Source organism: Salvelinus fontinalis, chromosome 22 (assembly GCF_029448725.1).
Source record: "Salvelinus fontinalis isolate EN_2023a chromosome 22, ASM2944872v1, whole genome shotgun sequence".
In the NCBI taxonomy this organism is placed as follows: domain Eukaryota; kingdom Metazoa; phylum Chordata; class Actinopteri; order Salmoniformes; family Salmonidae; genus Salvelinus; species Salvelinus fontinalis.
The window spans coordinates 37,755,210-37,782,166 of NC_074686.1; the positions used below are offsets into that span (position 1 = coordinate 37,755,210).

At 46.3% G+C, this 26,957-nt stretch overlaps 1 protein-coding gene across 1 annotated transcript; it reads right to left on the reverse strand.

The window, feature by feature from the left end:
- Positions 1-23,680: 23,680 nt before the first annotated feature.
- Positions 23,681-26,303, reverse strand: LOC129820286 (transcription factor SOX-4-like). The gene has a single exon (XM_055877350.1). The coding sequence runs from the start codon at positions 25,781-25,783 to the stop codon at positions 24,623-24,625; it is 1,161 nt and encodes a 386-aa protein (XP_055733325.1). The 5' UTR covers positions 25,784-26,303; the 3' UTR covers positions 23,681-24,622.
- Between the last annotated feature and the right edge of the window lie 654 nt (positions 26,304-26,957).

Genomic DNA, 26,957 nt, shown 5'->3' on the forward strand with positions numbered 1-26,957 from the left:
GCTCCACTCCTCGCTCTGTTCTGCTCCACTCCTCACTCCGCTCCACTCCTCACTCCGCTCCACTCCTCGCTCTGTTCCGCTCCACACTCCACTCCTCGCTCCATTCCGCTCCTCGCTCTGTTCCGCTCAACACTCCACTCCTTCCTCCGCTCCACTCCTCGCTCCTTTCTGCTCTGTTTCGCTCCTCGCTCCGTTCCTCTCCTCGCTCCGCTCCGCGCTCCAATCCTCGCTCCGATCCTCACGCCGCTTCTCGCTCCGATCCTTGCTCCGCTTCTCGCTCCGTTTCTCGCTCTGCTCACATACTCTGCTGGAAAGATTCCTTCAGACTGAGACAGGCCACATTTCAAATGGCACCCTGTTCCCTAAGCAGTGCATAGAGCCCTGGTAAAACGTAGGGCAAAATATAGAGAATAGGTTGCCTGTATAGTTGATTCTATGTGTGTGTGTGTGCCTGTGTGTGTGTGTGTGTGTGTGTGTGTGTGTGTGTGTGTGTGTGTGTGTGTGTGTGTGTGTGTGTGTGTGTGTGTGTGTGTGTGTGTGTGTGTGTGTGTGTGTGTGTGTGTGTGTGTGTGTGTGTGTGAGCATGTGTGTGTGTGACTAATTAGCTGTGCTGTCTGAATCCAACGGTCTGTTTTCTGTAGACAAAACATCTCTCTCTCTTTCTCTCTCTAATAAATAGTCTATGAGATTGTGAAAAATACAAATGTGTTTTAATTTACAATTTTGGAGTGCATCCGATGTTCATTCACATCATTCACATCATTGATGTTGACTGCTAAAACTTCTTACACTGATCTGTTTAATCATTGAACACATTGTTGAGCATACAAGTTAATTGTGTGCTCCATTTCTCCTAAACTGGTTGCCAGGTGAGGAGGCGTGACAAGTTGTACTGCAATAAGATTAGAGACAGAGGTTTAAGGTGGACCCCAGGAAGTGGACCCCAGGAAGTGGACCCCAGGAAGTGGACCCCAGGAAGTGGACCCCAGGAAGAGTAGCTGCTACTTTTGCAACAGCTAATGGGGATCCTAATAAAATACCAAAGGCAAACAATAGCCTTTAAGGCTAGTCAGGGGCGGCAGGTAGCCTAGTGGTTAGCTTCTTGCCACTAGGGGGGGTGCCATTTCGACATAGCACAAATTCGTCTCCAAATTAAACTGCCTCGTACTCAATTCTTGCTCGTACAATATGCATATTATTATTACTATTGGATAGAAAACACTCTCTAGTTTCTAAAACCGTTTGAATTATGTCTGTAAGTGAAACAGAACTCGACTTAGAGCAATTCTCCTATGAGGATTTGAAAATGGTGAAATCTCCACGCTGTTCCCAGACCTGTAGATAACCCTGACTGTCTTCTATTGGTTGAGATGCACTGCATACACCTTCCCCTGGTTGTTAGCGAATAGGGAGAGTTGAAATGGAGTTTCTACGCAGTTCAGAAAGTTGATAAATTGGTTGGAATCGAGGTGTCCAGCCTTTTGGACCTTCGCGCTGACGCAAAAAGGGTCTTGGAATGTCTTTTTAGAAGCTCTGGTTTTAGAAACTATAAATATCCGGCTCTGTTTTTATTCGATATAGGCTTTAAGAAATGTTTTATGATAAGTAATTTGGTAATACACGTTGCTCTCTGTAGTTATTCTAGTCGATTTGTGATGGTGGCTGCAATGGTAAACTATGATTTATACCTGAAATATGCACATTTTTCTAACAAAACATATGCTATACAATAAATATGTTATCAGACTGTCATCTGATGAGGTTGTTTCTTGGTTAGTGGCTATTTATATCTTTATTTGGCCGAATTTGTGATACCTACTGATGCAGTAAGAAAATTGTGCAGTAAAAAAAAAGTTGCCTTTTGCTAACGTGGTTAGCTAATAGATTTACATATTTTGTCTTCCCTGTAAAACATTTAAAAAATCAGAAATGATAGCTTTATTCACAAGATCTGTTTCTTTCATTTGGTGTCTTGGACTTGTGATTTCATGAACATTTTATTATATGATATCCCTGTGGCTTTAGGCTAGGCTATGCTAGTCAGCTTTTGTGATGGGGGGGCTCCCGGATCCGGGTTTGGTAAGCGTTAGAGGTTAATAACTATCTCCACGACCTGTCTAAATATGGACACACATGTTATAATGAGTCTGGGGAAAATGTATCAAGGAAAGAACAATAACATGCTGTCACGTTCCTGACCTGTTTTCTCTTGTTTTTGTATGTGTTTAGTTGGTCAGGGCGTGAGTTGGGGTGGGCATTCTATGTTATGTGTTTCTATGTTTAGGTTCATTGTCATTTAGACTGATATGGTTCTCAATCAGGGATAGGTGTTTTACGTTTCCTCTGATTGAGAACCATATTAAGGTAGGTTGTTCACACTTTGTTTGTTTGGGTGGTTGTCTTCCGTGTTTGTGTCTGTGCACCACACGGGACTGTTTCGTTTGTTCGTTCGTTTGTGCAGTCTGTACCTGTTCATGCGTTCTTCGTGTTTATGTAAGTTCTCTAGTTCAGGTCTGTCTACATCGTTTATTTGTTTTATAGTTTGTTGAAGTATTTTCGTGTTTCGTCTTTACTTTAATAAATATTATTATGTCATATAACAACGCTGCGCTTTGGTCCAATCCCTACTCCTCCTCTTCGGACGAAGAATACACATGCATTAATTTGATTCATCTACTGGAGGAAATTACTTACCTGGAGGAAATTACTCTACTGGAGGAAATTACTTACCACAACAAGAATAAAGATTATATATTTTAAATATTATATATTTACAAACAATGAGTTCAGTCCAGTCAAAGGACTTAAAAGTGAATCATGTCAAACAAGAATCAAACAACAAACTATCAAACAAGAATCGAATGAATTGATTTAAAATAATGTTCCTAATTCTGAAGTCAATCTCGATGTTTTATGTAAATGTCATGTTAAAGAAGGGTCCTTTTGGGGGGGGGGGGGGGTTTGACTTGTTTGAGAAACTTACCTCAGCCGCGAGTCACTTCCTCATTGCGCAGTATCATGACACGCAAAAGACATGAACAAAAGCTAATATAAAATAGGTCCTTTTAGAAAGGGACACACTCTCAGCATAGCGATGCAGCTCTTCAGACATGGAATTGTGTCATTCCGAACTTTAGCCACAACATTATATGCTATTTTGTTGTGACTCAAAACGTTTCCGTGTGTCCGTGTACTATAGGGACACGCTCTCAGCCATGCACAGCTGCGTGGGGAAAACAGTTAACTCCACCAAAATGTATTATAACATTGTCAATTAAAGGAATGACAACACTTAATGTGTATTATTGTGTATTAGATACCTACATCAATATACTGAGAGCGTGTCCATTTCTAAAATGACGTATTCGGGTGTTTTTGGAGAGATTTTGGTCATGTTTTTTGCGTGTCCTGTGATATTGCACAAGGGTTAATGTATTGCGGCTGGGGTAAGTTTCTCACTAACAAGCCAAATAATAAAAAAAAAAGTGTCTGGACCATTCTATAACATGCCATTTACATCAAAAATGTAGTATTACTTCAGAAATAGGAACATTCTCCTTTAAATGTGAATCATGTAGGCTAATCTTATCAAAACAGAATTATAAAAGGAATTGATTCCATCAAACATCAAAATCAAAGGCACCTAGGACAGTGGAGCTCGTCAAGATGCTCTGAGTGACAATGCAGGGTGACCAGGCTGGCTATGGGTACGGGGTGGCTGCCAAGGCTGGCTATGGGTACGGGGTGGCTGCCAAGGCTGGCTATGGATATGGGATGTCTGCCCAGGCTGGCTATGGGTACGGGGTAGCTGCCAAGGCTGGCTATGGGTACGGGGTGGCTGCCAAGGCTGGCTATGGGTACGGGGTGGCTGCCAAGGCTTGCTATGGATATGGGATGTCTGCCCAGGCTGGCTATGGGTACGGGGTAGCTGCCAAGGCTGGCTATGGGTACGGGGTGGCTGCCAAGGCTGGCTATGGGTACGGGGTGGCTGCCAAGGCTGGCTATGGGTACGGGGTAGCTGCCAAGGCTGGCTATGGGTACGGGGTGGCTGCCAAGGCTGGCTATGGGTACGGGGTGGCTGCCAAGGCTGGCTATGGGTATGGGGTAGCTGCCAAGGCTGGCTATGGGTACGGGGTAGCTGCCAAGGCTGGGTATGGGTACGGGGTGGCTGCCAAGGCTGGCTATGGGTACGAGGTGGCTGCCAAGGCTGGCTATGGATATGGGATGTCTGCCCAGGCTGGCTATGGATATGGGATGTCTGCCAAGGCTGGCTATGGGTACGGGGTAGCTGCCAAGGCTGGCTATGGGTACGGGGTGGCTGCCAAGGCTGGGTATGGGTACGGGGTGGCTGCCAAGGCTGGCTATGGGTACGGGGTGGCTGCCAAGGCTGGCTATGGGTACGGGGTAGCTGCCAAGGCTGGCTATGGGTACGGGGTGGCTGCCAAGGCTGGCTATGGGTACGGGGTAGCTGCTCAAGCTGGCTATAGGTACGGGGTAGCTGCCAAGGCTGGGTATGGGTACGGGGTGGCTGCCAAGGCTGGCTATGGGTACAGGGTGGCTGCCAAGGCTGGGTATGGGTACGGGGTGGCTGCCAAGGCTGGCTATGGGTACGGGGTGGCTGCCAAGGCTGGCTATGGGTACGGGGTAGCTGTCAAGGCTGGCTATAGGTACGGGGTAGCTGCCAAGGCTGGCTATGGGTACGGGGTGGCTGTCCAAGCTGGCTATGGGTACGGGGTAGCTGCCAAGGCTGGGTATGGGTACGGGGTAGCTGCCAAGGCTGGCTATGGGTACAGGGTGGCTGCCAAGGCTGGGTATGGGTACGGGGTGGCTGCCAAGGCTGGCTATGGGTACGGGGTGGCTGCCAAGGCTGGCTATGGGTACGGGGTAGCTGTCAAGGCTGGCTATAGGTACGGGGTAGCTGCCAAGGCTGGCTATGGGTACGGGTGGCTGTCCAAGCTGGCTATGGGTACGGGGTAGCTGCCAAGGCTGGCTATAGGTACAGGGTGGCTGCCAATCTGGCTATGGGTACGGGGTAGCTGCCAAGGCTGGCTATGGGTACGGGGTGGCTGCCAAGGCTGGCTATGGGTACGGGGTGGCTGCCAAGGCTGGCTATGGGTATGGGGTAGCTGCCAAGGCTGGCTATGGGTACGGGGTAGCTGCCAAGGCTGGGTATGGGTACGGGGTGGCTGCCAAGGCTGGCTATGGGTACGAGGTGGCTGCCAAGGCTGGCTATGGATATGGGATGTCTGCCCAGGCTGGCTATGGATATGGGATGTCTGCCAAGGCTGGCTATGGGTACGGGGTAGCTGCCAAGGCTGGCTATGGGTACGGGGTGGCTGCCAAGGCTGGGTATGGGTACGGGGTGGCTGCCAAGGCTGGCTATGGGTACGAGGTGGCTGCCAAGGCTGGCTATGGATATGGGATGTCTGCCCAGGCTGGCTATGGATATGGGATGTCTGCTAAGGCTGGCTATGGGTACGGGGTAGCTGCCAAGGCTGGCTATGGGTACGGGGTGGCTGCCAAGGCTGGGTATGGGTACGGGGTGGCTGCCAAGGCTGGCTATGGGTACGGGGTGGCTGCCAAGGCTGGCTATGGGTACGGGGTAGCTGCCAAGGCTGGCTATGGGTACGGGGTGGCTGCCAAGGCTGGCTATGGGTACGGGGTAGCTGCTCAAGCTGGCTATAGGTACGGGGTAGCTGCCAAGGCTGGGTATGGGTACGGGGTGGCTGCCAAGGCTGGCTACGGGTACAGGGTGGCTGCCAAGGCTGGGTATGGGTACGGGGTGGCTGCCAAGGCTGGCTATGGGTACGGGGTGGCTGCCAAGGCTGGCTATGGGTACGGGGTAGCTGTCAAGGCTGGCTATAGGTACGGGGTAGCTGCCAAGGCTGGCTATGGGTACGGGGTGGCTGTCCAAGCTGGCTATGGGTACGGGATAGCTGCCAAGGCTGGCTATAGGTACAGGGTGGCTGCCAATCTGGCTATGGGTACGGGGTAGCTGCCAAGGCTGGCTATGGGTACGGGGTGGCTGTCCAGAGGGTTTTGGCATCACTTCTCCTTTGACCAGAGGTCTATTCTGGTAGTTGACCAGGAAGCAACCGAGTACAGTTGGTTGATGCTACCTGTGATGAAGAGGAGGGAGGGCGGTGTCAAAGAGTTTTTTCTCCTTCACCTTCCTGATGCATCTCTCCACGTGAACTCTCAATCGCCAGTTGCCCAACTGACTGGGCCTAACGCACATCTAAGGCTAGCGTCTGGGTCCTCTTCGAGAGGATAGCCTGTCGGTGAACCTGAACCTTACAAGGCAGGATGTCGTCCACAAGAACCCTTGTCCACCATGATTCCCATCCTCTGTGTGAGAAGCACAATTCTGGACTGCTTCAGTAGCTCTTTGTCGCTGATCGAAACAGCAGACAGAAGATACAAATGTGATGGTACCATGTGGCAACATGTGGCACCATCCCAATCATGTCTTTGAAGGTGCAGTGACACTTGTACGTGGCGAAGACCTCACTTTGAAGAAGCAGAGATGATGGTGTCTGGCAGTGCAACTCTGTGCAGTCGATGACCACTTGGGTGACGGGATAACCCTCCTTGAACTCCTCTGGTAAGGGAGCCTTCACATCTTCCTCTGACATCCAGAGACACTTGACACTTTGATATCATTTGATATCATTCGATAAGAGAGATGAAAATTTAGTGACTTGAAGGTTTTTTGTTGATGTAAATGTAAAAATGTAATGAATTGAAGGTTATTTGTTGATCTAAACTTCCAAATGTAATGAATGTGTCACGTCTATACCCGCTCCCCCTCGCTGGCTCTCGACGGCGCCGGTTTACCCGCTCCCCCTCTCCGGCTCTCAACGGCGCCGGTTTACCCGCTCCCCCTCTCCGGCTCTCGACGGCGCCGGTTTACCCGCTCCCCCTCTCCGGCTCTCGACGGCGCCGGTTTACCCGCTCCCCCTCTCTGGCTCTCGACGGCGCCGGTTTACCCGCTCCCCCTCTCTGGCTCTCGACGGCGCCGGTTTACCCGCTCCCCCTCTCTGGCTCTCGACGGCGCCGGTTTACCCGCTCCCCTTCTCCGGCTCTCGACGGCGCCGGTTTACTAATCACTGGTCCTGACAACCATCATTACGCGCCTCATTATGAGACTCACCTGGACTCCGTCACTTCAATGACAACCCCTCCTATGTCTGTTACTCCCGTAGGTTCATTCCCAAGGCAGTATTGAATATGTGTTTCATGTCAAGACGCTACTCCTGTTTTGTCTCGTTCCGTGTTCGTTGTCTTATTAAACTCACCAGCTGCTTCTCGACTCACAGCGTCTTCGTTACAGAATGGAAGGTCATTTGTTGATGTAAACATACAAAATGTAATGAATTGGAAGGTCATTTGTTGATGTAAACATACGAAATGTAATGAATGGAAGGTCATTTGTTGATGTAAACATACAAAATGTAATGAATTGTAAGGTCATTTGTTCATGTAATCATCAAAATGTAATAAAGTGAAGGTTATTTGTTCAATTGGTTCAATTCCAGGCTGTATCACAACCGGGCGTGATTGGCGAGTCTCAAAGTGCATTGCACAATAGCGTCGTTAGGGTTTGGCCGGGGTACGCAGTCATTGAAAATAAGAATTTGATCTTGCCTAGTTAAATAAATGTAAACATCAAGATATAATGAATTTAAGGTTATTTATTGATGTAAACATCAACATTTTAAGGTTGTGTCTTCAGATTTGGGGAGGAGTGGGGTAACCAGAAATCCCCCCCCCCCCCCCCCCCCCCCCAAAAAAAAAAAAAAAAAAATGCTGTCCCCGCTGAAAAAGTTTGAATAACACTGCCTTAAAAGGAAGAGAAACCACGCCTCAATAACTATTGAGTAAAACCATTCACAGTATTATCTCTCCTTCAACCAGGAGCTATTATCAATATTCCAGTGGAATGAAAGATGGAACCGGGCTCTGTGACAGTGACATGGCTGTTTGGTACAGATCAGGAGGGCTCTGTGACAGTGACATGGCTGTTTGGTACAGATCAGGAGGGCTCTGTGACAGTGACATGGCTGTTTTGTACAGATCAGGAGGGCTCTGTGACAGTGACATGGCTGTTTGGTACAGATCAGGAGGGCTCTGTGACAGTGACATGGCTGTTTTTTACAGATCAGGAGGGCTCTGTGACAGTGAGGGCTCTGTGACAGTGACATGGCTGTTTTGTACAGATCAGGAGGGCTCTGTGACATTGAGGGCTCTGTGACAGTGACATGGCTGTTTGGTACAGATCAGGAGGGCTCTGTGACAGTGAGGGCTCTGTGACAGTGACATGGCTGTTTTTTACAGATCAGGAGGGCTCTGTGACAGTGACATGGCTGTTTTGTACAGATCAGGAGGGCTCTGTGACAGTGAGGGCTCTGTGACAGTGAGGGCTCTATGACAGTGACATGGCTGTTTTGTACAGATCAGGAGGGCTCTGTGACAGTGAGGGCTCTGTGACAGTGACATGGCTGTTTTGTACAGATCAGGAGGGCTCTGTGACAGTGAGGGCTCTGTGACAGTGAGGGCTCTGTGACAGTGAGGGCTCTGTGACAGTGACATGGCTGTGTTGTACAGATCAGGAGGGCTCTGTGACAGTGAGGGCTCTGTGACAGTGACATGGCTGTTTTGTACAGATCAGGAGGGCTCTGTGACAGTGAGGGCTCTGTGACAGTGACATGGCTGTTTTTTACAGATCAGGAGGGCTCTGTGACAGTGAGGGCTCTGTGACAGTGACATGGCTGTTTTGTACAGATCAGGAGGGCTCTGTGACAGTGAGGGCTCTGTGACAGTGACATGGCTGTTTTGTACAGATCAGGAGGGCTCTGTGACAGTGACATGGCTGTGTTGTACAGATCAGGAGGGCTCTGTGACAGTGAGGGCTCTGTGACAGTGACATGGCTGTTTTGTACAGATCAGGAGGGCTCTGTGACATTAGAATGACTGATGCTGTTGCTTTGGTGTCTTTTGGTTATTTTTCAAGTAGCCACTTTCTTAAACTGTCTTTGTCAAAGATTGTATTTACCTTTGCGTTGCTTTGGCATGTGGCCTCCTTGTTCTTATTTGCCGCTGCTCTGACTCTCATTACACTAATCATGTTGTGTCTTGTCCCGTTCGATGACCTTCCAGAAGGCCATTAGGTGGGCATAAGTTGCAAACCTATGGGAATTATGAACACATTAAAATGAATAAGAAATAGATTAGAAATGACATAACATTGTGTCATTGCTATATATTATGCCATGAAGTTTATATTATGGTCATGAAGTGAATATTATTTGATGAATATTATTTGATGAATATTATGCCATGAAGTGCTTTGAAAGGCTAGTCATGGCTCACATCAACAGCATCCTCCCGGATACCCTAGACCCACTCCAATTAACATACCGCCCCAACAGATCCACAGATGATTCAATCTCTATTGCGCTCCACACTGCCCTTTTCCACCTGGACAAAAGGAACACCTATGTGAGAATGCTGTTCATTGACTTTTAGTGCCCTCAAAGCTCATCACTAAGCTAAGGACCCTGGGACTAAACACCTCCCTCTGCAACTGGATCCTGGACTTCCTGACGGGCTGACCCCCAGGTGGTAAGGGTAGGCAACAACACGTCTGCCACACTGATCCTCAACTCTGGGGCCCCTCAGGGGTGTGTACTTATTCCCCTCCTGTACTCCCTGTTCACCCACGCCTGCGTGGCCAAACACGACTACAACACCATCATCAAGTTTGCTGACGACACAACAGTGGTAGGCCTGATCACTACCAACGATGAGGCAGCCTGTAGGGAGAACTGGCAGTGTGGTGCCAGAACAATTTGAGCAAGAAAAAATAAGCTAATCGTAGACTACAGGAACAGGCCCCCATTAACATCGACGGGGCTGTAGTGGAGCGGGTCGAGAGTTTCAAGTTCCTTGGTGTCCACATCTCCAACAAACTATCATGGTCCAAACACACCAAGTCAGTCAAGAAGAGGGCACGACAACACCTTCTCCCCCTCAGGAGACTGAAAAGATTTGGAAAGTGTCCCCAGATCCTGACAAAGTTCTACAGCTGCACCATCGAGAGCATCCTGACCGGTTGCATCACCGCCTGGTACGGCAACTGCTTGGCATCTGAGCGTAAGGCACTACAGAGGGTAGTGCGTACGGCCCAGTACATCACTTGGGCCAAGCTTCTTGCCATCCAGGACCTATATAATAGGTGGTGTCAGAGGAAAGCCCATAGAATTGTCAGAGACTCCAGTCAGCCAAGTCATAGACTGTTTTCTCTGCTACCGCACAGCAAGCAGTACCGGAGTGCCAAGCCTAGGACCAAAAGGCTCCTTAACAGCTTCTGTCCCCAAGCCATAAGACTGCTGAACAATTAATAAAATGGCCACCCGGACTATTTACATTGAACCCCCCCCCCACCCCCTTTTGTTTTGTACACTGCTACCACTCACTGTTCATTATCTATGCATAGTCACTTCACCCCTACCTACAGTACAAATTACCTCAACTAACCTGTACCCACACACACTGACTCCGTACCGGTAACCCCTGTATATAGCCTCATTATTGTTATGTTATTGTGTTTTTACTCTCGATTATTTGGTAAAAATGTTCTTAACTTTCCTTGAACGGCACGGTTGGTTGAGGGCTTGTAAGTAAGACTTTCACAGTAAGGTCTACACTTGTTGTATTCGGCGCATGTGACAAATAAAGTTTGATTTAATTTAATATTACAACCAGTGAACCCTCCCTCTGAATAACTCCTAACTCCTACTGTGGCAGAACAGAGTGATGGAGGGAGAGAAGCAGAGACAGATATTTATCTGTTTATTTGTTGTCCCTTTTGTACTTCAGCTATTTGCACATTGTTACAACACTGAACATAGCCATAATATAACATGTAAAAGGTCTCTATTCTTTTGAAATTTGTGTTAATTTCTGATAGTTTATTCAACTTTTGTTTATTGTCTATTTCACTTGCTATGGCAATGTAAAGATATGTGTCCCATGCCGAAACGTCCCTTTGACTTGAAATTGAATTGAGAGAGAGAGAAATGGAGAATGTTGGGAGTACACATAGAGAGAAACAAGCAAGTGAAAGATAGAAAGAGAGAGAGAGAGAGAGAGAGAGAGAGAGAGAGAGAGAGAGAGAGAGAGAGAGAGAGAGAGAGAGAGAGAGAGAGAGAGAGAGAGAGAGAGAGAGAGAGAGAGAGAGAGAGAGAGATGGAGAATAACAAGCCTACAGCAGGGCCCGAGTGTGTCGTATGTTGTAGCTGTTCTACTGGAAGAGAACAACCAGAGCTCCCTGCGCCCGATGCTGGTCGAAGGCTCCATCAAGTCCTCAGCTTGGAAATGACGTTTGCACACCCTGGTGTGATTTCTCACTGTGAACTTGTCATGTATAATGTTTATTATCCACCTCTTCTGTGGTTCTTCTAATGTTGTAAAAGTGTGGAAGCTCAACACGGAGTTAAACTTCGCCGTCACATTTTGAGGTGCTACCTTCCTGTTTCTGAAATGTCAAAGTTTTGCACTTCCCCGAAATTATTGGATTTAAAAAAAATAGAAAACGAATAAATACATTTTTTTTTTTTTTATATATATAATTTCTAAATGGTCTCAGAAGAACAACATTGGCAGGGCAATTCAAGCATAGCCAAAATGCGGTGAAAATGTATTGGGCCTATAGCCTACTGAGCTTAGCCAATAAGCAGTGATAATGTAGCCTACTGCACAAAACTCATTGCTACATAACTATTTTTAATTGGTTAATGTTGCGTAAGCTTACGTTTTTTAATTCATCTTTTTTTTGAAGCAGTAGATATCGGCTTGCATTTTGACTCAGAGAAGGTTGGTTACCAACGATGTAGGTTATCCTACCTGTCCTGTTTCTGATGTAGGTTATCCTACCTGTCCTGTTTCTGATGTAGGTTATCCTACCTGTCCTGTTTCTGATGTAGGTTATCCTACCTGTCCTGTTTCTGATGTAGGTTATCCTACCTGTCCTGTTTCTGATGTAGGTTATCCTACCTGTCCTGTTTCTGATGTAGGTTATCCTACCTGTCCTGTTTCTGATGTAGGTTAACCTACCTGTCCTGTTTCTGATGTAGGTTATCCTACCTGCACTGTTTCTGATGTAGGTTATCCTGCCTGCACTGTTTCTGATGTAGCTTATCCTACCTGCACTGTTTCTGATGTAGGTTATCCTACCTGTCCTGTTTCTGATGTAGGTTATCCTACCTGTCCTGTTTCTGATGTAGGTTAACCTACCTGCACTGTTTCTGATGTAGGTTATCCTACCTGCACTGTTTCTGATGTAGGTTATCCTACCTGTCCTGTTTCTGATGTAGGTTAACCTACCTGCACTGTTTCTGATGTAGGTTATCCTACCTGTCATGTTTCTGATGTAGGTTATCCTACCTGCACTGTTTCTGATGTAGGTTATCCTACCTGTCCTGTTTCTGATGTAGGTTAACCTACCTGCACTGTTTCTGATGTAGGTTATCCTACCTGTCCTGTTTCTGATGTAGGTTAACCTACCTGCACTGTTTCTGATGTAGGTTATCCTACCTGCACTGTTTCTGATGTAGGTTATCCTACCTGTCCTGTTTCTGATGTAGGTTAACCTACCTGCACTGTTTCTGATGTAGGTTATCCTACCTGTCATGTTTCTGATGTAGGTTATCCTACCTGCACTGTTTCTCCACGCAGTTGGCTATAGTGCACCGCCAAGACCAGAGTTGGCACATTCGCAATATAACGCAACATATTTTTTGAAAATGAATGGAAACCCATTTAACTTGTATTCATTATTTGGTATATGGGAATATAACCGCAAAAGTAATTTTTATGTGCACTATGTCATCACAGACAGCCTTTTATCTGCAACAGGTATATTTGATGGAAACATATCTGGATTTTTTATATTCACATTCAAATCTGTCGCCAATTGGATGGAAACCTTGCTGAAAACCACGCTTCCATCCACCGTTTTTATGCGAGTAAAGTCATACCATTTAAAAGAAAATTACGACAGCTGTGATGGGAACAAGAAGTTTCAATATAATTTTATAAATGCCAACAGATCATTTGTTTGTTTGACATGGTGGGATCTTTTACGACTCGGGAAACCATGCAGTTTATTAGGCTACAGATTAAATAACTTATGAACTTCACAGGGTGGTGATCTTGATGCTCCTTTCCAATAAATATTGAGAGCCTGAATCTGGTGACATGATCGATGCTTGACTGCCAATTAACAAATACAGGCTAGCAGCTGTAACTAGCTAATAGCAGGCTAGCAGCAGTAGCTAGCTAGTAGCAGGCTAGCAGCTGTAACTAGCTAATAACAGGCTAGCAGCAGTAGCTAGCTAGCTAACACAAGTTGAATGAGAAGCAAGCTACAAGCAAATGAAGCTAGATAGCTAGGTATATTTTGTATTGGAATGTTTTTCATATGGCTGAAGTCGTCTGTGCAAACTACATTGAACAAAAATATAAACGCAACATGCAACAATTTCAGAGAGTTTACTGAGTTACAGTTCATATAATAAAAACAGTCAATTGAAATCAATTCATTAGGCCCTTATCTATAGATTTCACATTACTTGGAATACAGATAGAAATCTGTTGGTCACCGATACCTTAAAAAAAAGTAGGGGCGTGAATCAGAAAACCAGTCAGTATCTGGTGTGATCATAGTGTGACAGGGTAGCCTAGTGTTTAAAGCGTTGGACTAGTAACCGAAAGGTTGCAAGATTGAATCCCTGAGCTGACAAGGTAAACACCTGAACAAGGCAGTTAACCCACTGTTCCTATAATAAAATAAATACAAATCATGGCCTTCATACTCACCAGACTGTAACAGCTGCATCCAACTCACACTTAAACACATAGATCCCCCAGAATGCAGCTCACTCTCCAGATCCCAATCACCTGAATTCTGATCACCTGTCCACACACCTGCATGTCATCATCCCACACTATTTAGTTCAGTTATTTGCACCCCATCACTGTGAGGTTTTGTTTTGAGACACACTTTTTCGGAGTTCTGTTTATTCCCGTCCTTCTCACCTCCCGTGTATGATCGTTTTTGCCTGCCTCACTCACGACGCCTATTACCTGCCTGTACTGTTGCCATTTTTGGACCTACCGTGTATGACCTTCTGCCTGCCCCTGGACCCAGATACCTACCTCCTCCTGTGTATGACCTTCTGCCTGCCCCTGGACCCAGCTACCTGCCTCCTCCTGTGTATGACCTTCTGCCTGCCACTGGACCCAGCTACCTGCCTCCTCCTGTGTATGACCTTCTGCCTGCCCCTGGACCCAGCTACCTACCTCCTCCTGTGTATGACCTTCTGCCTGCCACTGGACCCAGCTACCTACCTCCTCCTGTGTATGACCTTCTGCCTGCCCCTGGACCCAGCTACCTACCTACTCCTGTGTATGACCTTCTGCCTGCCCCTGGACCCAGCTACCGGCCTCCTCCTATGGTCCCTTCCATTAAAGCCCTGCTGCACTCTGCGCTTGAAACCAGCTCTCTGTCTCCTATCGTGTTTCTTAAGCAGACATGTCACCCATTGAGCATGTTTGGCATGTTCTGGATCAACGTGTACGACAGCTTGTTCGAGTTTCCGCCAATATCCAGCGCATTTTGCACAGCCCCCATGGAAGAGGAGTGGGACAATATTCCACAGGCCACAATCTACAGCCCAATCAAATGAAGAAGATGTGTCATGCTGCTTGAGGCAAATGGTGGTAACACCAAATACTGACTGGATTTCTGATCCATGCCACTACTTTTTTAATTTTTTTAACCCCCTTTTTTTCTCCCCAGTTTCGTAATATCCATTTTGGATCTTGTCTCATCGCTGCAACTCTCCAACGGGCTCGGGGAGAGGCGACGGTGGAGTCATGCGCCCTCTGAAACACGACCCGCCAAACCGCGATCCTTAAGACCCGCCCGCTTAATCCGGAAGCAATGCACCAATGTGTCAGAGGAAACACCTTTCATCTGACAACCGAAGTCAGCCTTCAGGCACCCAGACGGCCCCAGGGAGTCACTAGAGCGCAACTTTAGCTAGGCATGGCAAATGGGAACATCTTTCCAATGTATTGAATGTTTTCTTTATTTTATAATTTGTCATCTGGTTTAAATGCTTCATGTCCATCAGCATTAACAAGAAGATTTTTGACTTTTTATGCACACATTTCTTTGTGTGAGTGGGTGCCTGCTCCTTATTAGACAGTCTTAGTTGCCTGTTCCTTATTAAAGACAGTCTTAGTTGCCTGATCCTTATTAAAGACAGTCTGAGCTGCCTGCTCCTTATTAAAGACAGTCTGAGCTGCCTGCTCCCTTTTAAAGACAGTCTGAGCTGCCTGCTCCTTATTAAAGACCATATGAGCTGCCTGCTCCTTATTAAAGACAGTCTGAGCTCCCTGCTCTGTTTTAAAGACAGTCTTAGTTGCCTGCTCCTTATTAAAGACAGTCTGAGCTACCTGCTCCTTATTAAAGACAGTTTGAGCTGCCTGCTCCTTATTAAAGACAGTCTGAGCTACCTGCTCCTTATTAAAGACAGTCTGAGCTGCCTGCTCCTTATTAAAGACAGTCTGAGCTGCCTGCTCCTTATTAAAGACGGTCTGAGCTGCCTGCTCCTTATTTAAGACAGTTTGAGCTGCCTGCTCCTTATTTAAGACAGTCTGAGCTTCCTGCTCCTTATTAAAGACAGTCTGAGCTACCTGCTCATTGTTAAAGACAGTCTGAGCTTACTGCTCCTTATTAAAGACAGTCTGAGCTGCCAGCTCTTTATTAAAGACAGTCTGAGCTGCCTGCTCCTTATTTAAGACAGTCTGAGCTTCCTGCTTCTTATTGAAGACAGTCTGAGCTACCTGCTCCTTATTAAAGACAGTCTGAGCTTCCTGCTCCTTATTAAAGACAGTGTGAGCTGCCAGCTCCTTATTAAAGACAGTCTGAGCTGCCTGCTCCTTATTAAAGACAGTCTGAGCTGCCTGCTCCTTATTAAAGACAGTCTGATCTGCCTACTCCTTATTAAAGACAGTCTGAGCTGCCTGCTCCTTATTAAAGACAGTCTGAGCTCCCTGTTCTGTTTTAAAGACAGTCTTAGTTGCCTGCTCCTAAATAAAGTCTGTCTGAGCTACCTGCTCCTGATTAAAGACAGTCTGAGCTGCCTGCTCCTTATTTAAGACAGTCTGAGCTTCCTGCTCCTTATTAAAGACAGTCTGAGCTGCCAGCTCCTTATTAAAGACAGTCTGAGCTGCCTGCTCCTTATTGAAGACAGTCTGAGCTGCCTGCTCCTTATTAAAGACAGTCTGAGCTGCCTGCTCCTTATTAAAGACAGTCTGAGCTGCCTGCTCCTTATTAAAGACAGTCTGAGCTCCCTGTTCTGTTTTAAAGACAGTCTTAGTTGCCTGCTCCTAAATAAAGTCCGTCTGAGCTACCTGCTCCTTATTAAAGACAGTCTGAGCTGCCTGCTCCTTATTTAAGACAGTCTGAGCTTCTTGCTCCTTATTAAAGACAGTCTGAGCTGCCAGCTCCTTATTAAAGACAGTCTGAGCTGCCTGCTCCTTATTAAAGACAGTCTGAGCTGCCTGCTCCTTATTAAAGACAGTCTGATCTGCCTACTCCTTATTAAAGACAGTCTGAGCTGCCTGCTCCTTATTTAAGACAGTCTGAGCTTCCTGCTCCTTATTAAAGACAGTCTGAGCTGCCAGCTCCTTATTAAAGACAGTCTGAGCTGCCTGCTCCTTATTAAAGACAGTCTGAGCTGCCTGCTCCTTATTAAAGACAGTCTGATCTGCCTACTCCTTATTAAAGACAGTCTGAGCTGCCTGCTCCTTATTAAAGACAGTCTGAGCTCCCTGTTCTGTTTTAAAGACAGTCTTAGTTGCCTGCTCCTAAATAAAGTCTGTCTAAGCTACCTGCTCCTTATTAAAGACAGTCTTAGCTGCCTGCTCCTTATTAAAGACAGTCTGAGCTTCCTGCTCCTTATTAAAGACAGTCTGAGCTGCCTGCTCCTTATTAAAGACAGTCTGATCTGCCTACTCCTTATTAAAGACAGTCTGAGCTGCCTGCTCCTTATTAAAGACAGTCTGAGCTCCCTGTTCTGTTTTAAAGACAGTATTAGTTGCCTGCTCCTAAATAAAGTCCGTCTGAGCTACCTGCTCCTTATTAAAGACAGTCTTAGCTGCCTGCTCCTTATTAAAGACAGTCTGAGCTGCCTGCTCCTTATTAAAGACAGTCTGAGCTGCCTGCTCCTTATTAAAGACAGTCTGAGCTGTCTGCTCCTTATTAAAGACAGTCTGAGCTGCCTGCTCCTTATTGAAGACAGTCTGAGCTGTCTGATCTTTATTAAAGACAGTCTGAGCTGCCTGCTCCTTATTAAAGACAGTCTTAGCTGCATGCTCCTTATTAAAGACAGTCTGACCTGCCTGCTCCTTATTAAAGACAGTCTGATCTGCCTGCTCCTTATTAAAGACAGTCTGATCTGCCTACTCCTTATTAAAGACAGTCTGAGCTGCCTGCTCCTTATTTAAGACAGTCTGAGCTTCCTGCTCCTTATTAAAGACAGTCTGAGCTGCCTGCTCCTTATTTAAGACAGTTTGAGCTGCCTGCTCCTTATTTAAGACAGTCTGAGCTTCCTGCTCCTTATTAAAGACAGTCTGAGCTACCTGCTCATTGTTAAAGACAGTCTGAGCTTACTGCTCCTTATTAAAGACAGTCTGAGCTGCCAGCTCTTTATTAAAGACAGTCTGAGCTGCCTGCTCCTTATTTAAGACAGTCTGAGCTTCCTGCTTCTTATTGAAGACAGTCTGAGCTACCTGCTCCTTATTAAAGACAGTCTGAGCTTCCTGCTCCTTATTAAAGACAGTGTGAGCTGCCAGCTCCTTATTAAAGACAGTCTGAGCTGCCTGCTCCTTATTAAAGACAGTCTGAGCTGCCTGCTCCTTATTAAAGACAGTCTGATCTGCCTACTCCTTATTAAAGACAGTCTGAGCTGCCTGCTCCTTATTAAAGACAGTCTGAGCTCCCTGTTCTGTTTTAAAGACAGTCTTAGTTGCCTGCTCCTAAATAAAGTCTGTCTGAGCTACCTGCTCCTGATTAAAGACAGTCTGAGCTGCCTGCTCCTTATTTAAGACAGTCTGAGCTTCCTGCTCCTTATTAAAGACAGTCTGAGCTGCCAGCTCCTTATTAAAGACAGTCTGAGCTGCCTGCTCCTTATTGAAGACAGTCTGAGCTGCCTGCTCCTTATTAAAGACAGTCTGAGCTGCCTGCTCCTTATTAAAGACAGTCTGAGCTGCCTGCTCCTTATTAAAGACAGTCTGAGCTCCCTGTTCTGTTTTAAAGACAGTCTTAGTTGCCTGCTCCTAAATAAAGTCCGTCTGAGCTACCTGCTCCTTATTAAAGACAGTCTGAGCTGCCTGCTCCTTATTTAAGACAGTCTGAGCTTCTTGCTCCTTATTAAAGACAGTCTGAGCTGCCAGCTCCTTATTAAAGACAGTCTGAGCTGCCTGCTCCTTATTAAAGACAGTCTGAGCTGCCTGCTCCTTATTAAAGACAGTCTGATCTGCCTACTCCTTATTAAAGACAGTCTGAGCTGCCTGCTCCTTATTTAAGACAGTCTGAGCTTCCTGCTCCTTATTAAAGACAGTCTGAGCTGCCAGCTCCTTATTAAAGACAGTCTGAGCTGCCTGCTCCTTATTAAAGACAGTCTGAGCTGCCTGCTCCTTATTAAAGACAGTCTGATCTGCCTACTCCTTATTAAAGACAGTCTGAGCTGCCTGCTCCTTATTAAAGACAGTCTGAGCTCCCTGTTCTGTTTTAAAGACAGTCTTAGTTGCCTGCTCCTAAATAAAGTCTGTCTAAGCTACCTGCTCCTTATTAAAGACAGTCTTAGCTGCCTGCTCCTTATTAAAGACAGTCTGAGCTGCCTGCTCCTTATTAAAGACAGTCTGAGCTGCCTGCTCCTTATTAAAGACAGTCTGATCTGCCTACTCCTTATTAAAGACAGTCTGAGCTGCCTGCTCCTTATTAAAGACAGTCTGAGCTCCCTGTTCTGTTTTAAAGACAGTATTAGTTGCCTGCTCCTAAATAAAGTCCGTCTGAGCTACCTGCTCCTTATTAAAGACAGTCTTAGCTGCCTGCTCCTTATTAAAGACAGTCTGAGCTGCCTGCTCCTTATTAAAGACAGTCTGAGCTGCCTTCTCCTTATTAAAGACAGTCTGAGCTGTCTGCTCCTTATTAAAGACAGTCTGAGCTGCCTGCTCCTTATTGAAGACAGTCTGAGCTGTCTGATCTTTATTAAAGACAGTCTGAGCTGCCTGCTCCTTATTAAAGACAGTCTTAGCTGCCTGCTCCTTATTAAAGACAGTCTGACCTGCCTGCTCCTTATTAAAGACAGTCTGATCTGCCTGCTCCTTATTAAAGACAGTCTGATCTGCCTACTCCTTATTAAAGACAGTCTGAGCTGCCTGCTCCTTATTTAAGACAGTCTGAGCTTCCTGCTCCTTATTAAAGACAGTCTGAGCTGCCAGCTCCTTATTAAAGACAGTCTGAGCTGCCTGCTCCTTATTAAAGACAGTCTGAGCTCCCTGTTCTGTTTTAAAGACAGTCTTAGTTGCCTGCTCCTAAATAAAGTCCGTCTGAGCTACCTGCTCCTTATTAAAGACAGTCTTAGCTGCCTGCTCCTTATTAAAGACAGTCTGAGCTGCCTGCTCCTTATTAAAGCCAGTCTGAGCTGTCTGCTCCTTATTAAAGACAGTCTGAGCTGCCTGCTCCTTATTGAAGACAGTCTGAGCTGTCTGATCTTTATTAAAGACAGTCTGAGCTGCCTGCTCCTTATTAAAGACAGTCTGAGCTGCCTGCTCCTTATTAAAGACAGTCTGAGCTGCCTGCTCCTTATTAAAGACAGTCTGAGCTGCCTGCTCCTTATTAAAGACAGTCTGATCTGCCTACTCCTTATTAAAGACAGTCTGAGCTGCCTGCTCCTTATTAAAGACAGTCTGAGCTCCCTGTTCTGTTTTAAAGACAGTCTTAGTTGCCTGCTCCTAAATAAAGTCCGTCTGAGCTACCTGCTCCTTATTAAAGACAGTCTGAGCTGCCTGCTTCTTATTTAAGACAGTCTGAGCTGCCAGCTCCTTATTAAAGACAGTCTGAGCTGCCTGCTCCTTATTAAAGACAGTCTGAGCTGCCTGCTCCTTATTAAAGACAGTCTGATCTGCCTACTCCTTATTAAAGACAGTCTGAGCTGCCTGCTCCTTATTAAAGACAGTCTGAGCTCCCTGTTCTGTTTTAAAGACAGTCTTAGTTGCCTGCTCCTAAATAAAGTCCGTCTGAGCTACCTGCTCCTTATTAAAGACAGTCTTAGCTGCCTGCTACTTATTAAAGACAGTCTGAGCTGCCTGCTCCTTATTAAAGCCAGTCTGAGCTGTCTGCTCCTTATTAAAGACAGTCTGAGCTGCCTGCTCCTTATTAAAGACAGTCTGAGCTGCCTGCTCCTTATTAAAGACAGTCTGAGCTACCTGCTCCTTATTAAAGACAGTCTGAGCTGCCTACTCCTTATTAAAGCCAGTATGAGCTACCTGCTCCTTATTAAAGACAGTCTGAGCTACCTGGTCCTTATTAAAGACAGTCTGAGCTGCCTGCTCCTTATTAAAGACAGTCTGAGCTGCGTACTCCTTATTAAAGACAGTCTATGTAATGACCCTCACCATCATCTGTCCTAGGCTACATCCAAAATGGAATCATTTTCCCTATGTACGGTAGTGCTCTGCTTTTGACCAGGGCATGGGCAAGGGATCTGGTCAAAAGTAGTGCACTATATTGGTGGAAAGTAGTGCACTACATTGGGGATAGGGTGCCATTTGGGACGTAGGCCGATCATTTTCATTACCCTGCTAGAGATGTCAACCTAATAAGTTCCCATCTCGGCTCTCCATAACACTGAGGGAAATTATTAATGAATCCATACTAAATACTATACATCAGGGAGGGTCTCCTTCCTTATTGAACTGTCTCTGTCCCTAACCCTTAATGAATCCATACTAAATACTATACATCAGGGAGGGTCTCCTTCCTTATTGAACTGTCTCTGTCCCTAACCCTTAATGAATCCATACTAAATACTATACATCAGGGAGGGTCTCCTTCCTTATTGAACTGTCTCTGTCCCTAACCCTTAATGAATCCATACTAAATACTATACATCAGGGAGGGTCTCCTTCCTTATTGAACTGTCTCTGTCCATAACCCTTAATGAATCCATACTAAATACTATACATCTGTCCTTATTGAACTGTCTCTGTCATTAGATGCACCAGACACCAGAAGTAATTAATTTCAATGCAGGAGGCAGAAGGCAGGCTCTGGCACATTCCACTAGAATAGACAAACACACACACACATACACACAGACAGATACACACACACATACATGCATAAGTGAACACACACACACACACACACACACACACACACACACACACACACACACACACACACACACACACACACACATACATGCATAAGTGAACACACACACACATACACAAACATACATGCATAAGTGAACACACACACACACACACAGTCAGACAGACACACACACACACACATATGCACAAGCACACAGACAAAAAGACACACACACACACAGTCAGACACACAGACACACCTGCCTTCGTCCCCTTCCCCCAATGAAGTCATGTCGAGGAAATGTTTGGCACAGCTCCTCCATCCCAAATAGCTGAGCTGCTCCCCCTCACACACACGCAGGCACGTTAAATGGCGTCCCCAGCCAATTGTGTGCGGCCTCCTCGCTCTCGGATACAGTGTTGCCGTGGCAGCCACGTTTTCTCCACGTGGCGATTGATAGAGAGGAGCCACTTCTATTGTTCTGAGACTCAACTCAACCCTGGCACACAAAGAAACACCTTTTACAGAGCCCCCTATTTTCCTCTAAGAGGAGGACATATTTTGTGTCAAGAAGTGGCATGATTGTACAAACACACTGGTACCCAGGCTACTGTAATTAATCGCCAGTCGCCTAAATTTTCCCAATAAATCAACGCAACGAGGACAGATTCAGTTCCAGCTGATTTTATTTCCGTCTTGGAAAAAACTAAACAAACATACAAACAAACAAATAAAAATGCTCTGTATAGAGAGGTCTGAGGCAGTCGTTGACCCGATTGGCTGGCGTTGAGTTCTATATTCAAATGAGATATGGTTCGATTGGAGGAAACACGATCATACACACAGCATATTGCACAAATGAAAAAAAAAAAATTACATTAAAGATCCTGGCCCACAATCATCTTCAACATCATAATGACAAAAGATGGCAATTTTAGTGTCTGTCGTTGATCATTATACATAGAAACACAATCGTATCTGCATTATAGTACAGTCAATAAACATAAATATCTTCAATTGATATTCTTAAAAAAAAAGAAATCTTAAACACAACAGCTATACATTTACCTGAATCTGAAATACAAATGCTAATTTGCCATAATATAGGAAAACAATTAGCTAGCTAGTCTTAGCCAAGTAAGCCAACAGGTAGAAAAACCATGACATACTCTTATTATGCAATTGCGCAATGATAGATGATCGAAGCACTTCATACACCTCCCTCCACCTCCCTCCATCTCCCTCCACCTCCCTCCACCTCCCTCCACCTCCCTCCACCTCCCTCCATCTCCCTCCACCTCCCTCCACCTCCCTCCACCTCCCTCCACCTCCCTCCACCTCCCTCCACCTCCCCCCACCTCCCTCCATCTCCCTCCACCTCCCTCCACCTCCCTCCATATCCCTCCACCTCCCTCCACCTCCCTCCACCTCCCTCCACCTCCCCCTCCACCTCCCTCCATCTCCCTCCACCTCCCTCCACCTCCCTCCATATCCCTCCACCTCCCTCCACCTCCCCCCACCTCCCTCCACCTCCCCCCATCTCCCTCCACCTCCCTCTGACTCAAACAGGCATTTAGAATGTGTGAGTGTCACATTCCATCCAGTGGTTTCAAAACAAACGTATCAATAAAAGCATACCAATGTTTTCTCTCTCAATCCAACAGCATATTTCTCTCTTTTTAACAATTCTGATATACTGTAGCCTGGGTACCAGTCCGTTTGTGCCATCGTGCCACTCCTTGACAAGGACTTGACAAGATAGCACAAATAGATCTGGGTCCAAGTTATGCAAAACCACCTGTTGAAACACAGTCACTGGGTGCAGTTGACGCTCTAGTGTAAGTAGCGTGTCAATGTGTTTTACTTGGCTGGTGTAATATATGTACACTGTGCCTTTAAGAAGAAGCATGTGGCGCGATACTGTCAAGTGTAAACATTGTATAAAGGAGCAGATTATGTGACAACGGACCCTCTGGCTTTGAACATCAGGAATCCAAGGAACCACCGACGGGCACTCCCTCCATAGATATTGTACAAAAATACACATATAGAAAATGACACTTACTGAGTTCTCCTTTAAAAAGTGAGAGATTTCAACATTTAAATAAGATACACTTCTAGCCCTCCTGCACAGGGATACAGACAGGTGCATGGCTTACACACAAACAAGACCTATTATACGATAACAATACCTCAAAGTATTAAAAAAAACATGTCCGGCTGGTGTAAATACATCGATATAAAAAAAAAACGTCATCTGATATAGAATAACTACAGCCAGATGTGCTAGGCGGTGCGCAGTAAGGGAATTGGTCCTGAAATGTGCATTCAGAGTGTAAAAGGTTTCAGAGAAAAGATTCTGAGTTTGAGTTGTTAATTAAAAGTCCTGCCGTTGATAGGAAAGCTGGTGATTTGTGAACTGTGTTCTGTGATCGCACACACACACACTCACACTATCACTCGCACACGCACACACAATCAGCGCGGTAATGTCATTGTAATAACCATATTTTCAGATGCATCAGTCAATGTAACAGTGCAGACTACTCCACAAGGGAACGCATGCATGTTAAGCTTCAGAAAACCCCACCTGAATATTACCTTCATAAACCCCGCCCACACAGAGAACAACACATGAAGAGGGTCACTAATACTGCTTTCATCTCCATGGCAACATCAAGCTCTCCAAAAGCCCATTTACCCATAGTCATGTTCACCATCAACCTACAAACCTCCTCCTGGCGGCCGGTTGAATACTTCAGTTCAGTAAGTCCGTGTGTGTGTGTGTGTGTCACTTCAAAAAGAGGCGGGCTCAGAGTCCTTCTCTCTTCGCTCTCCAAATGCAAGCGATGCACTTTCCTTCTGTTCTGCGCACCAGGCAACAATGCGCCCGTCTGTCCCCGTTCGTGTCTTTGTCAATACCCACATGGAACAGACGATTACGTTTTTGAAACACACACCCTGCACATTTTAACCTAAACACATGTCATTAATATTAGGCTTTTCTTTACAAAACGAGGGATAGTTTAGCTCACATTTCACTCTCCCCAATAATCTGAAAGAACGTCTGAAGATTCTTCTCTCGCACTCACTGGGTTGTAGATTTGCGCGGGGCGGGGCTTCTCTTTCACTCTTGTTCTCTGTGTTTTCTCTCCTTTCCGCCGCTCAGTAAGTGAAGACCAGGTTGGAGATGGTAGACTCCAGCCAGTCTCCCGATATCATCTCGCTGACCTCGGGGGTGCAGTAGTCGGGGAAGTCAAAGTGAGATCCCGCCCCACACTCGCCGAAGCTCCAGTCCAGGTCCCTGTCGAGCTCCGACTCACATGGTCCCATGCTGCCCAGAGACATGCTCTCAAACCCGGGGCTCGGCTGTAGCTCGAACCGCTCATCCTCCAGCTCTTCATCCGAGGAAGAAGAGAGGGAGGACGAAGAGGAGTGAGAGGCGGACGGGGTTGGAGAGGACGCACGTGTGTACCTGAGGCGGACTGCCGATGATGGTGAGGATGTTGAAAGGTTGGAGGAAAGTGCTTCGTTCGCCCCCGTCGCCTGGTCTTCATACAGGCTCATCGGGTCACAGGACTCAGACGAGCTGCTCAGTGCGGGACTCCCTGGGACTCCCACAGAGGGCGGCCCGCTGTCCAAGCTCCCTCCCCCGCTAAACATGTAGCCGCGCCTGGCTGGCTTGTCTGGTATCTGCCGGGCACCAGTCACTGACCTGGATTTGTAGAGCGTGTGGTGATCCGCGGGAGTCGCACACCCCTGCCCCTGGGTAGGCAGCTTGGCGCTCCCCTGTCCCGGCTTGTGCGCTCTGCTGTTCCCCCTAGACCCAGAGCTTCTTTTCGATGAGGACCTAGAACCCCCGCTTCTATCCGCTGCTTTCTCTCCTCTCTCTCCCCGCTCTGTCTTGGAGCTGGGCGTCTTAACCTTCTTCCGTGGCCGATACTTGTAGTCAGGGTAGTCGGCCATGTGCTTGAGTCGCAGCCGCTCTGCTTCCCGGATGAACGGGATCTTATCTGCGTCTTTGAGCAGTTTCCAGCGCTTGCCCAGCCGCTTGGAAATCTCAGCGTTGTGCATGTCCGGGCTCTGCTCCATGATCTTTCTCCTCTCGATCTGAGACCACACCATAAATGCGTTCATCGGTCTCTTGATGTGTCCCGTGGGGGTTTTACACCAGGCGACGTTGCCTCGGTCCCCTCCCGTGGAGGATAGCGGAGACCCGGGAGTCGGAGACGCGTCCATCTCCAAGTCCATATCTCCGGTATCGGTGCAGTCCCCACCAGGAGAGAATGAATATGTGCTCTCTGCGTGGCTCATGTGCTGTACCATCGTTTCTCTTTCTTTCTCAATCTCTCGGTTAGACAGAAAACGTACCAAAAAAAGTGCTGTTCAGAATTATGTTATGTTGAGAAAGTATGCAAAAGTTGCCAATGTTGTTATAGCATCGGTTTTCTTTCAGTCACTCAATAAACGTATGTTATTGTAACCACACTGGACGGATTGCGTAAAAGTTATTGCAAGTCTCCTCTATCTTTCCGTCCGTTTTGGAGACGCTGCGCAGTCAGTCTCTAGTGCGCGTATATCTTCAAAAAAAGAGAACGAAATAACAAATTAAAAATGTTCAACGTTCTGCAATCAAACGTTCAACTGCCAGTGCGACTGAAAACTCGCCCTGTGATACCTAGAGCACTTCGCTGCTGAAAACAACTCTGTAACTTTCCTATGAGAGGTATAATATCGCTGCCTGCGCAGCTCGCCTTTGCAGTGACAGAACCATGTGGAGGAATGGAAGTGTCGCACTTTTTCATAGTCCTCTCTTTCCTGATCGGTCTGCCAGTATACTGTAAACATACCGTTCAACGCTACACACTTTTATATCCCCTTCGCGAGAAATAAAGGCTACACTAAACAGCCAATCACAGGCTGTCTCTATCCTGTTTTTGTCCAAAACCACGCCTAGTCGGAGTCAATTGGCTGAATAAACCGTGTAATAATAATCGGTCTGCAATGAACATTCGTGTATCTGACCTCATTCCTGTCTGACGGAACCGAACTGAGAGTCAAAACTTCGCAGTCCTTTCTCTGCCGCCTTTCTCAATAACAAGACCCATGCTTATAAATAGAAATGCATTAGTTCAATGCAATGTGGATTAAGTTATTCTGGAATTAGATCTTGTGCAATTTTCGATTATATATATACAAAAGAAAGTAAACTATTTCAGTAAATGTTATTAAATGGTATATTATATTAAACCAACGCCAGCCATGACAGGCATAGGTTGTGTCCTGAGATTACAGACTAGTACTAAAACACTTGAAGTAGGCATCCTAGAGTTAAGTCAACAAGTTACTATATCATTGTGTTTACTTGAAAATACATGATACAATATACATTTATAATATACACGGTATTTGTTTACATAACCTTTTATTAACTAAATCACATAAAGAGTACCCATTAGATAAATCATAACACAGGCATCATATCCATTTTCCAGCAACA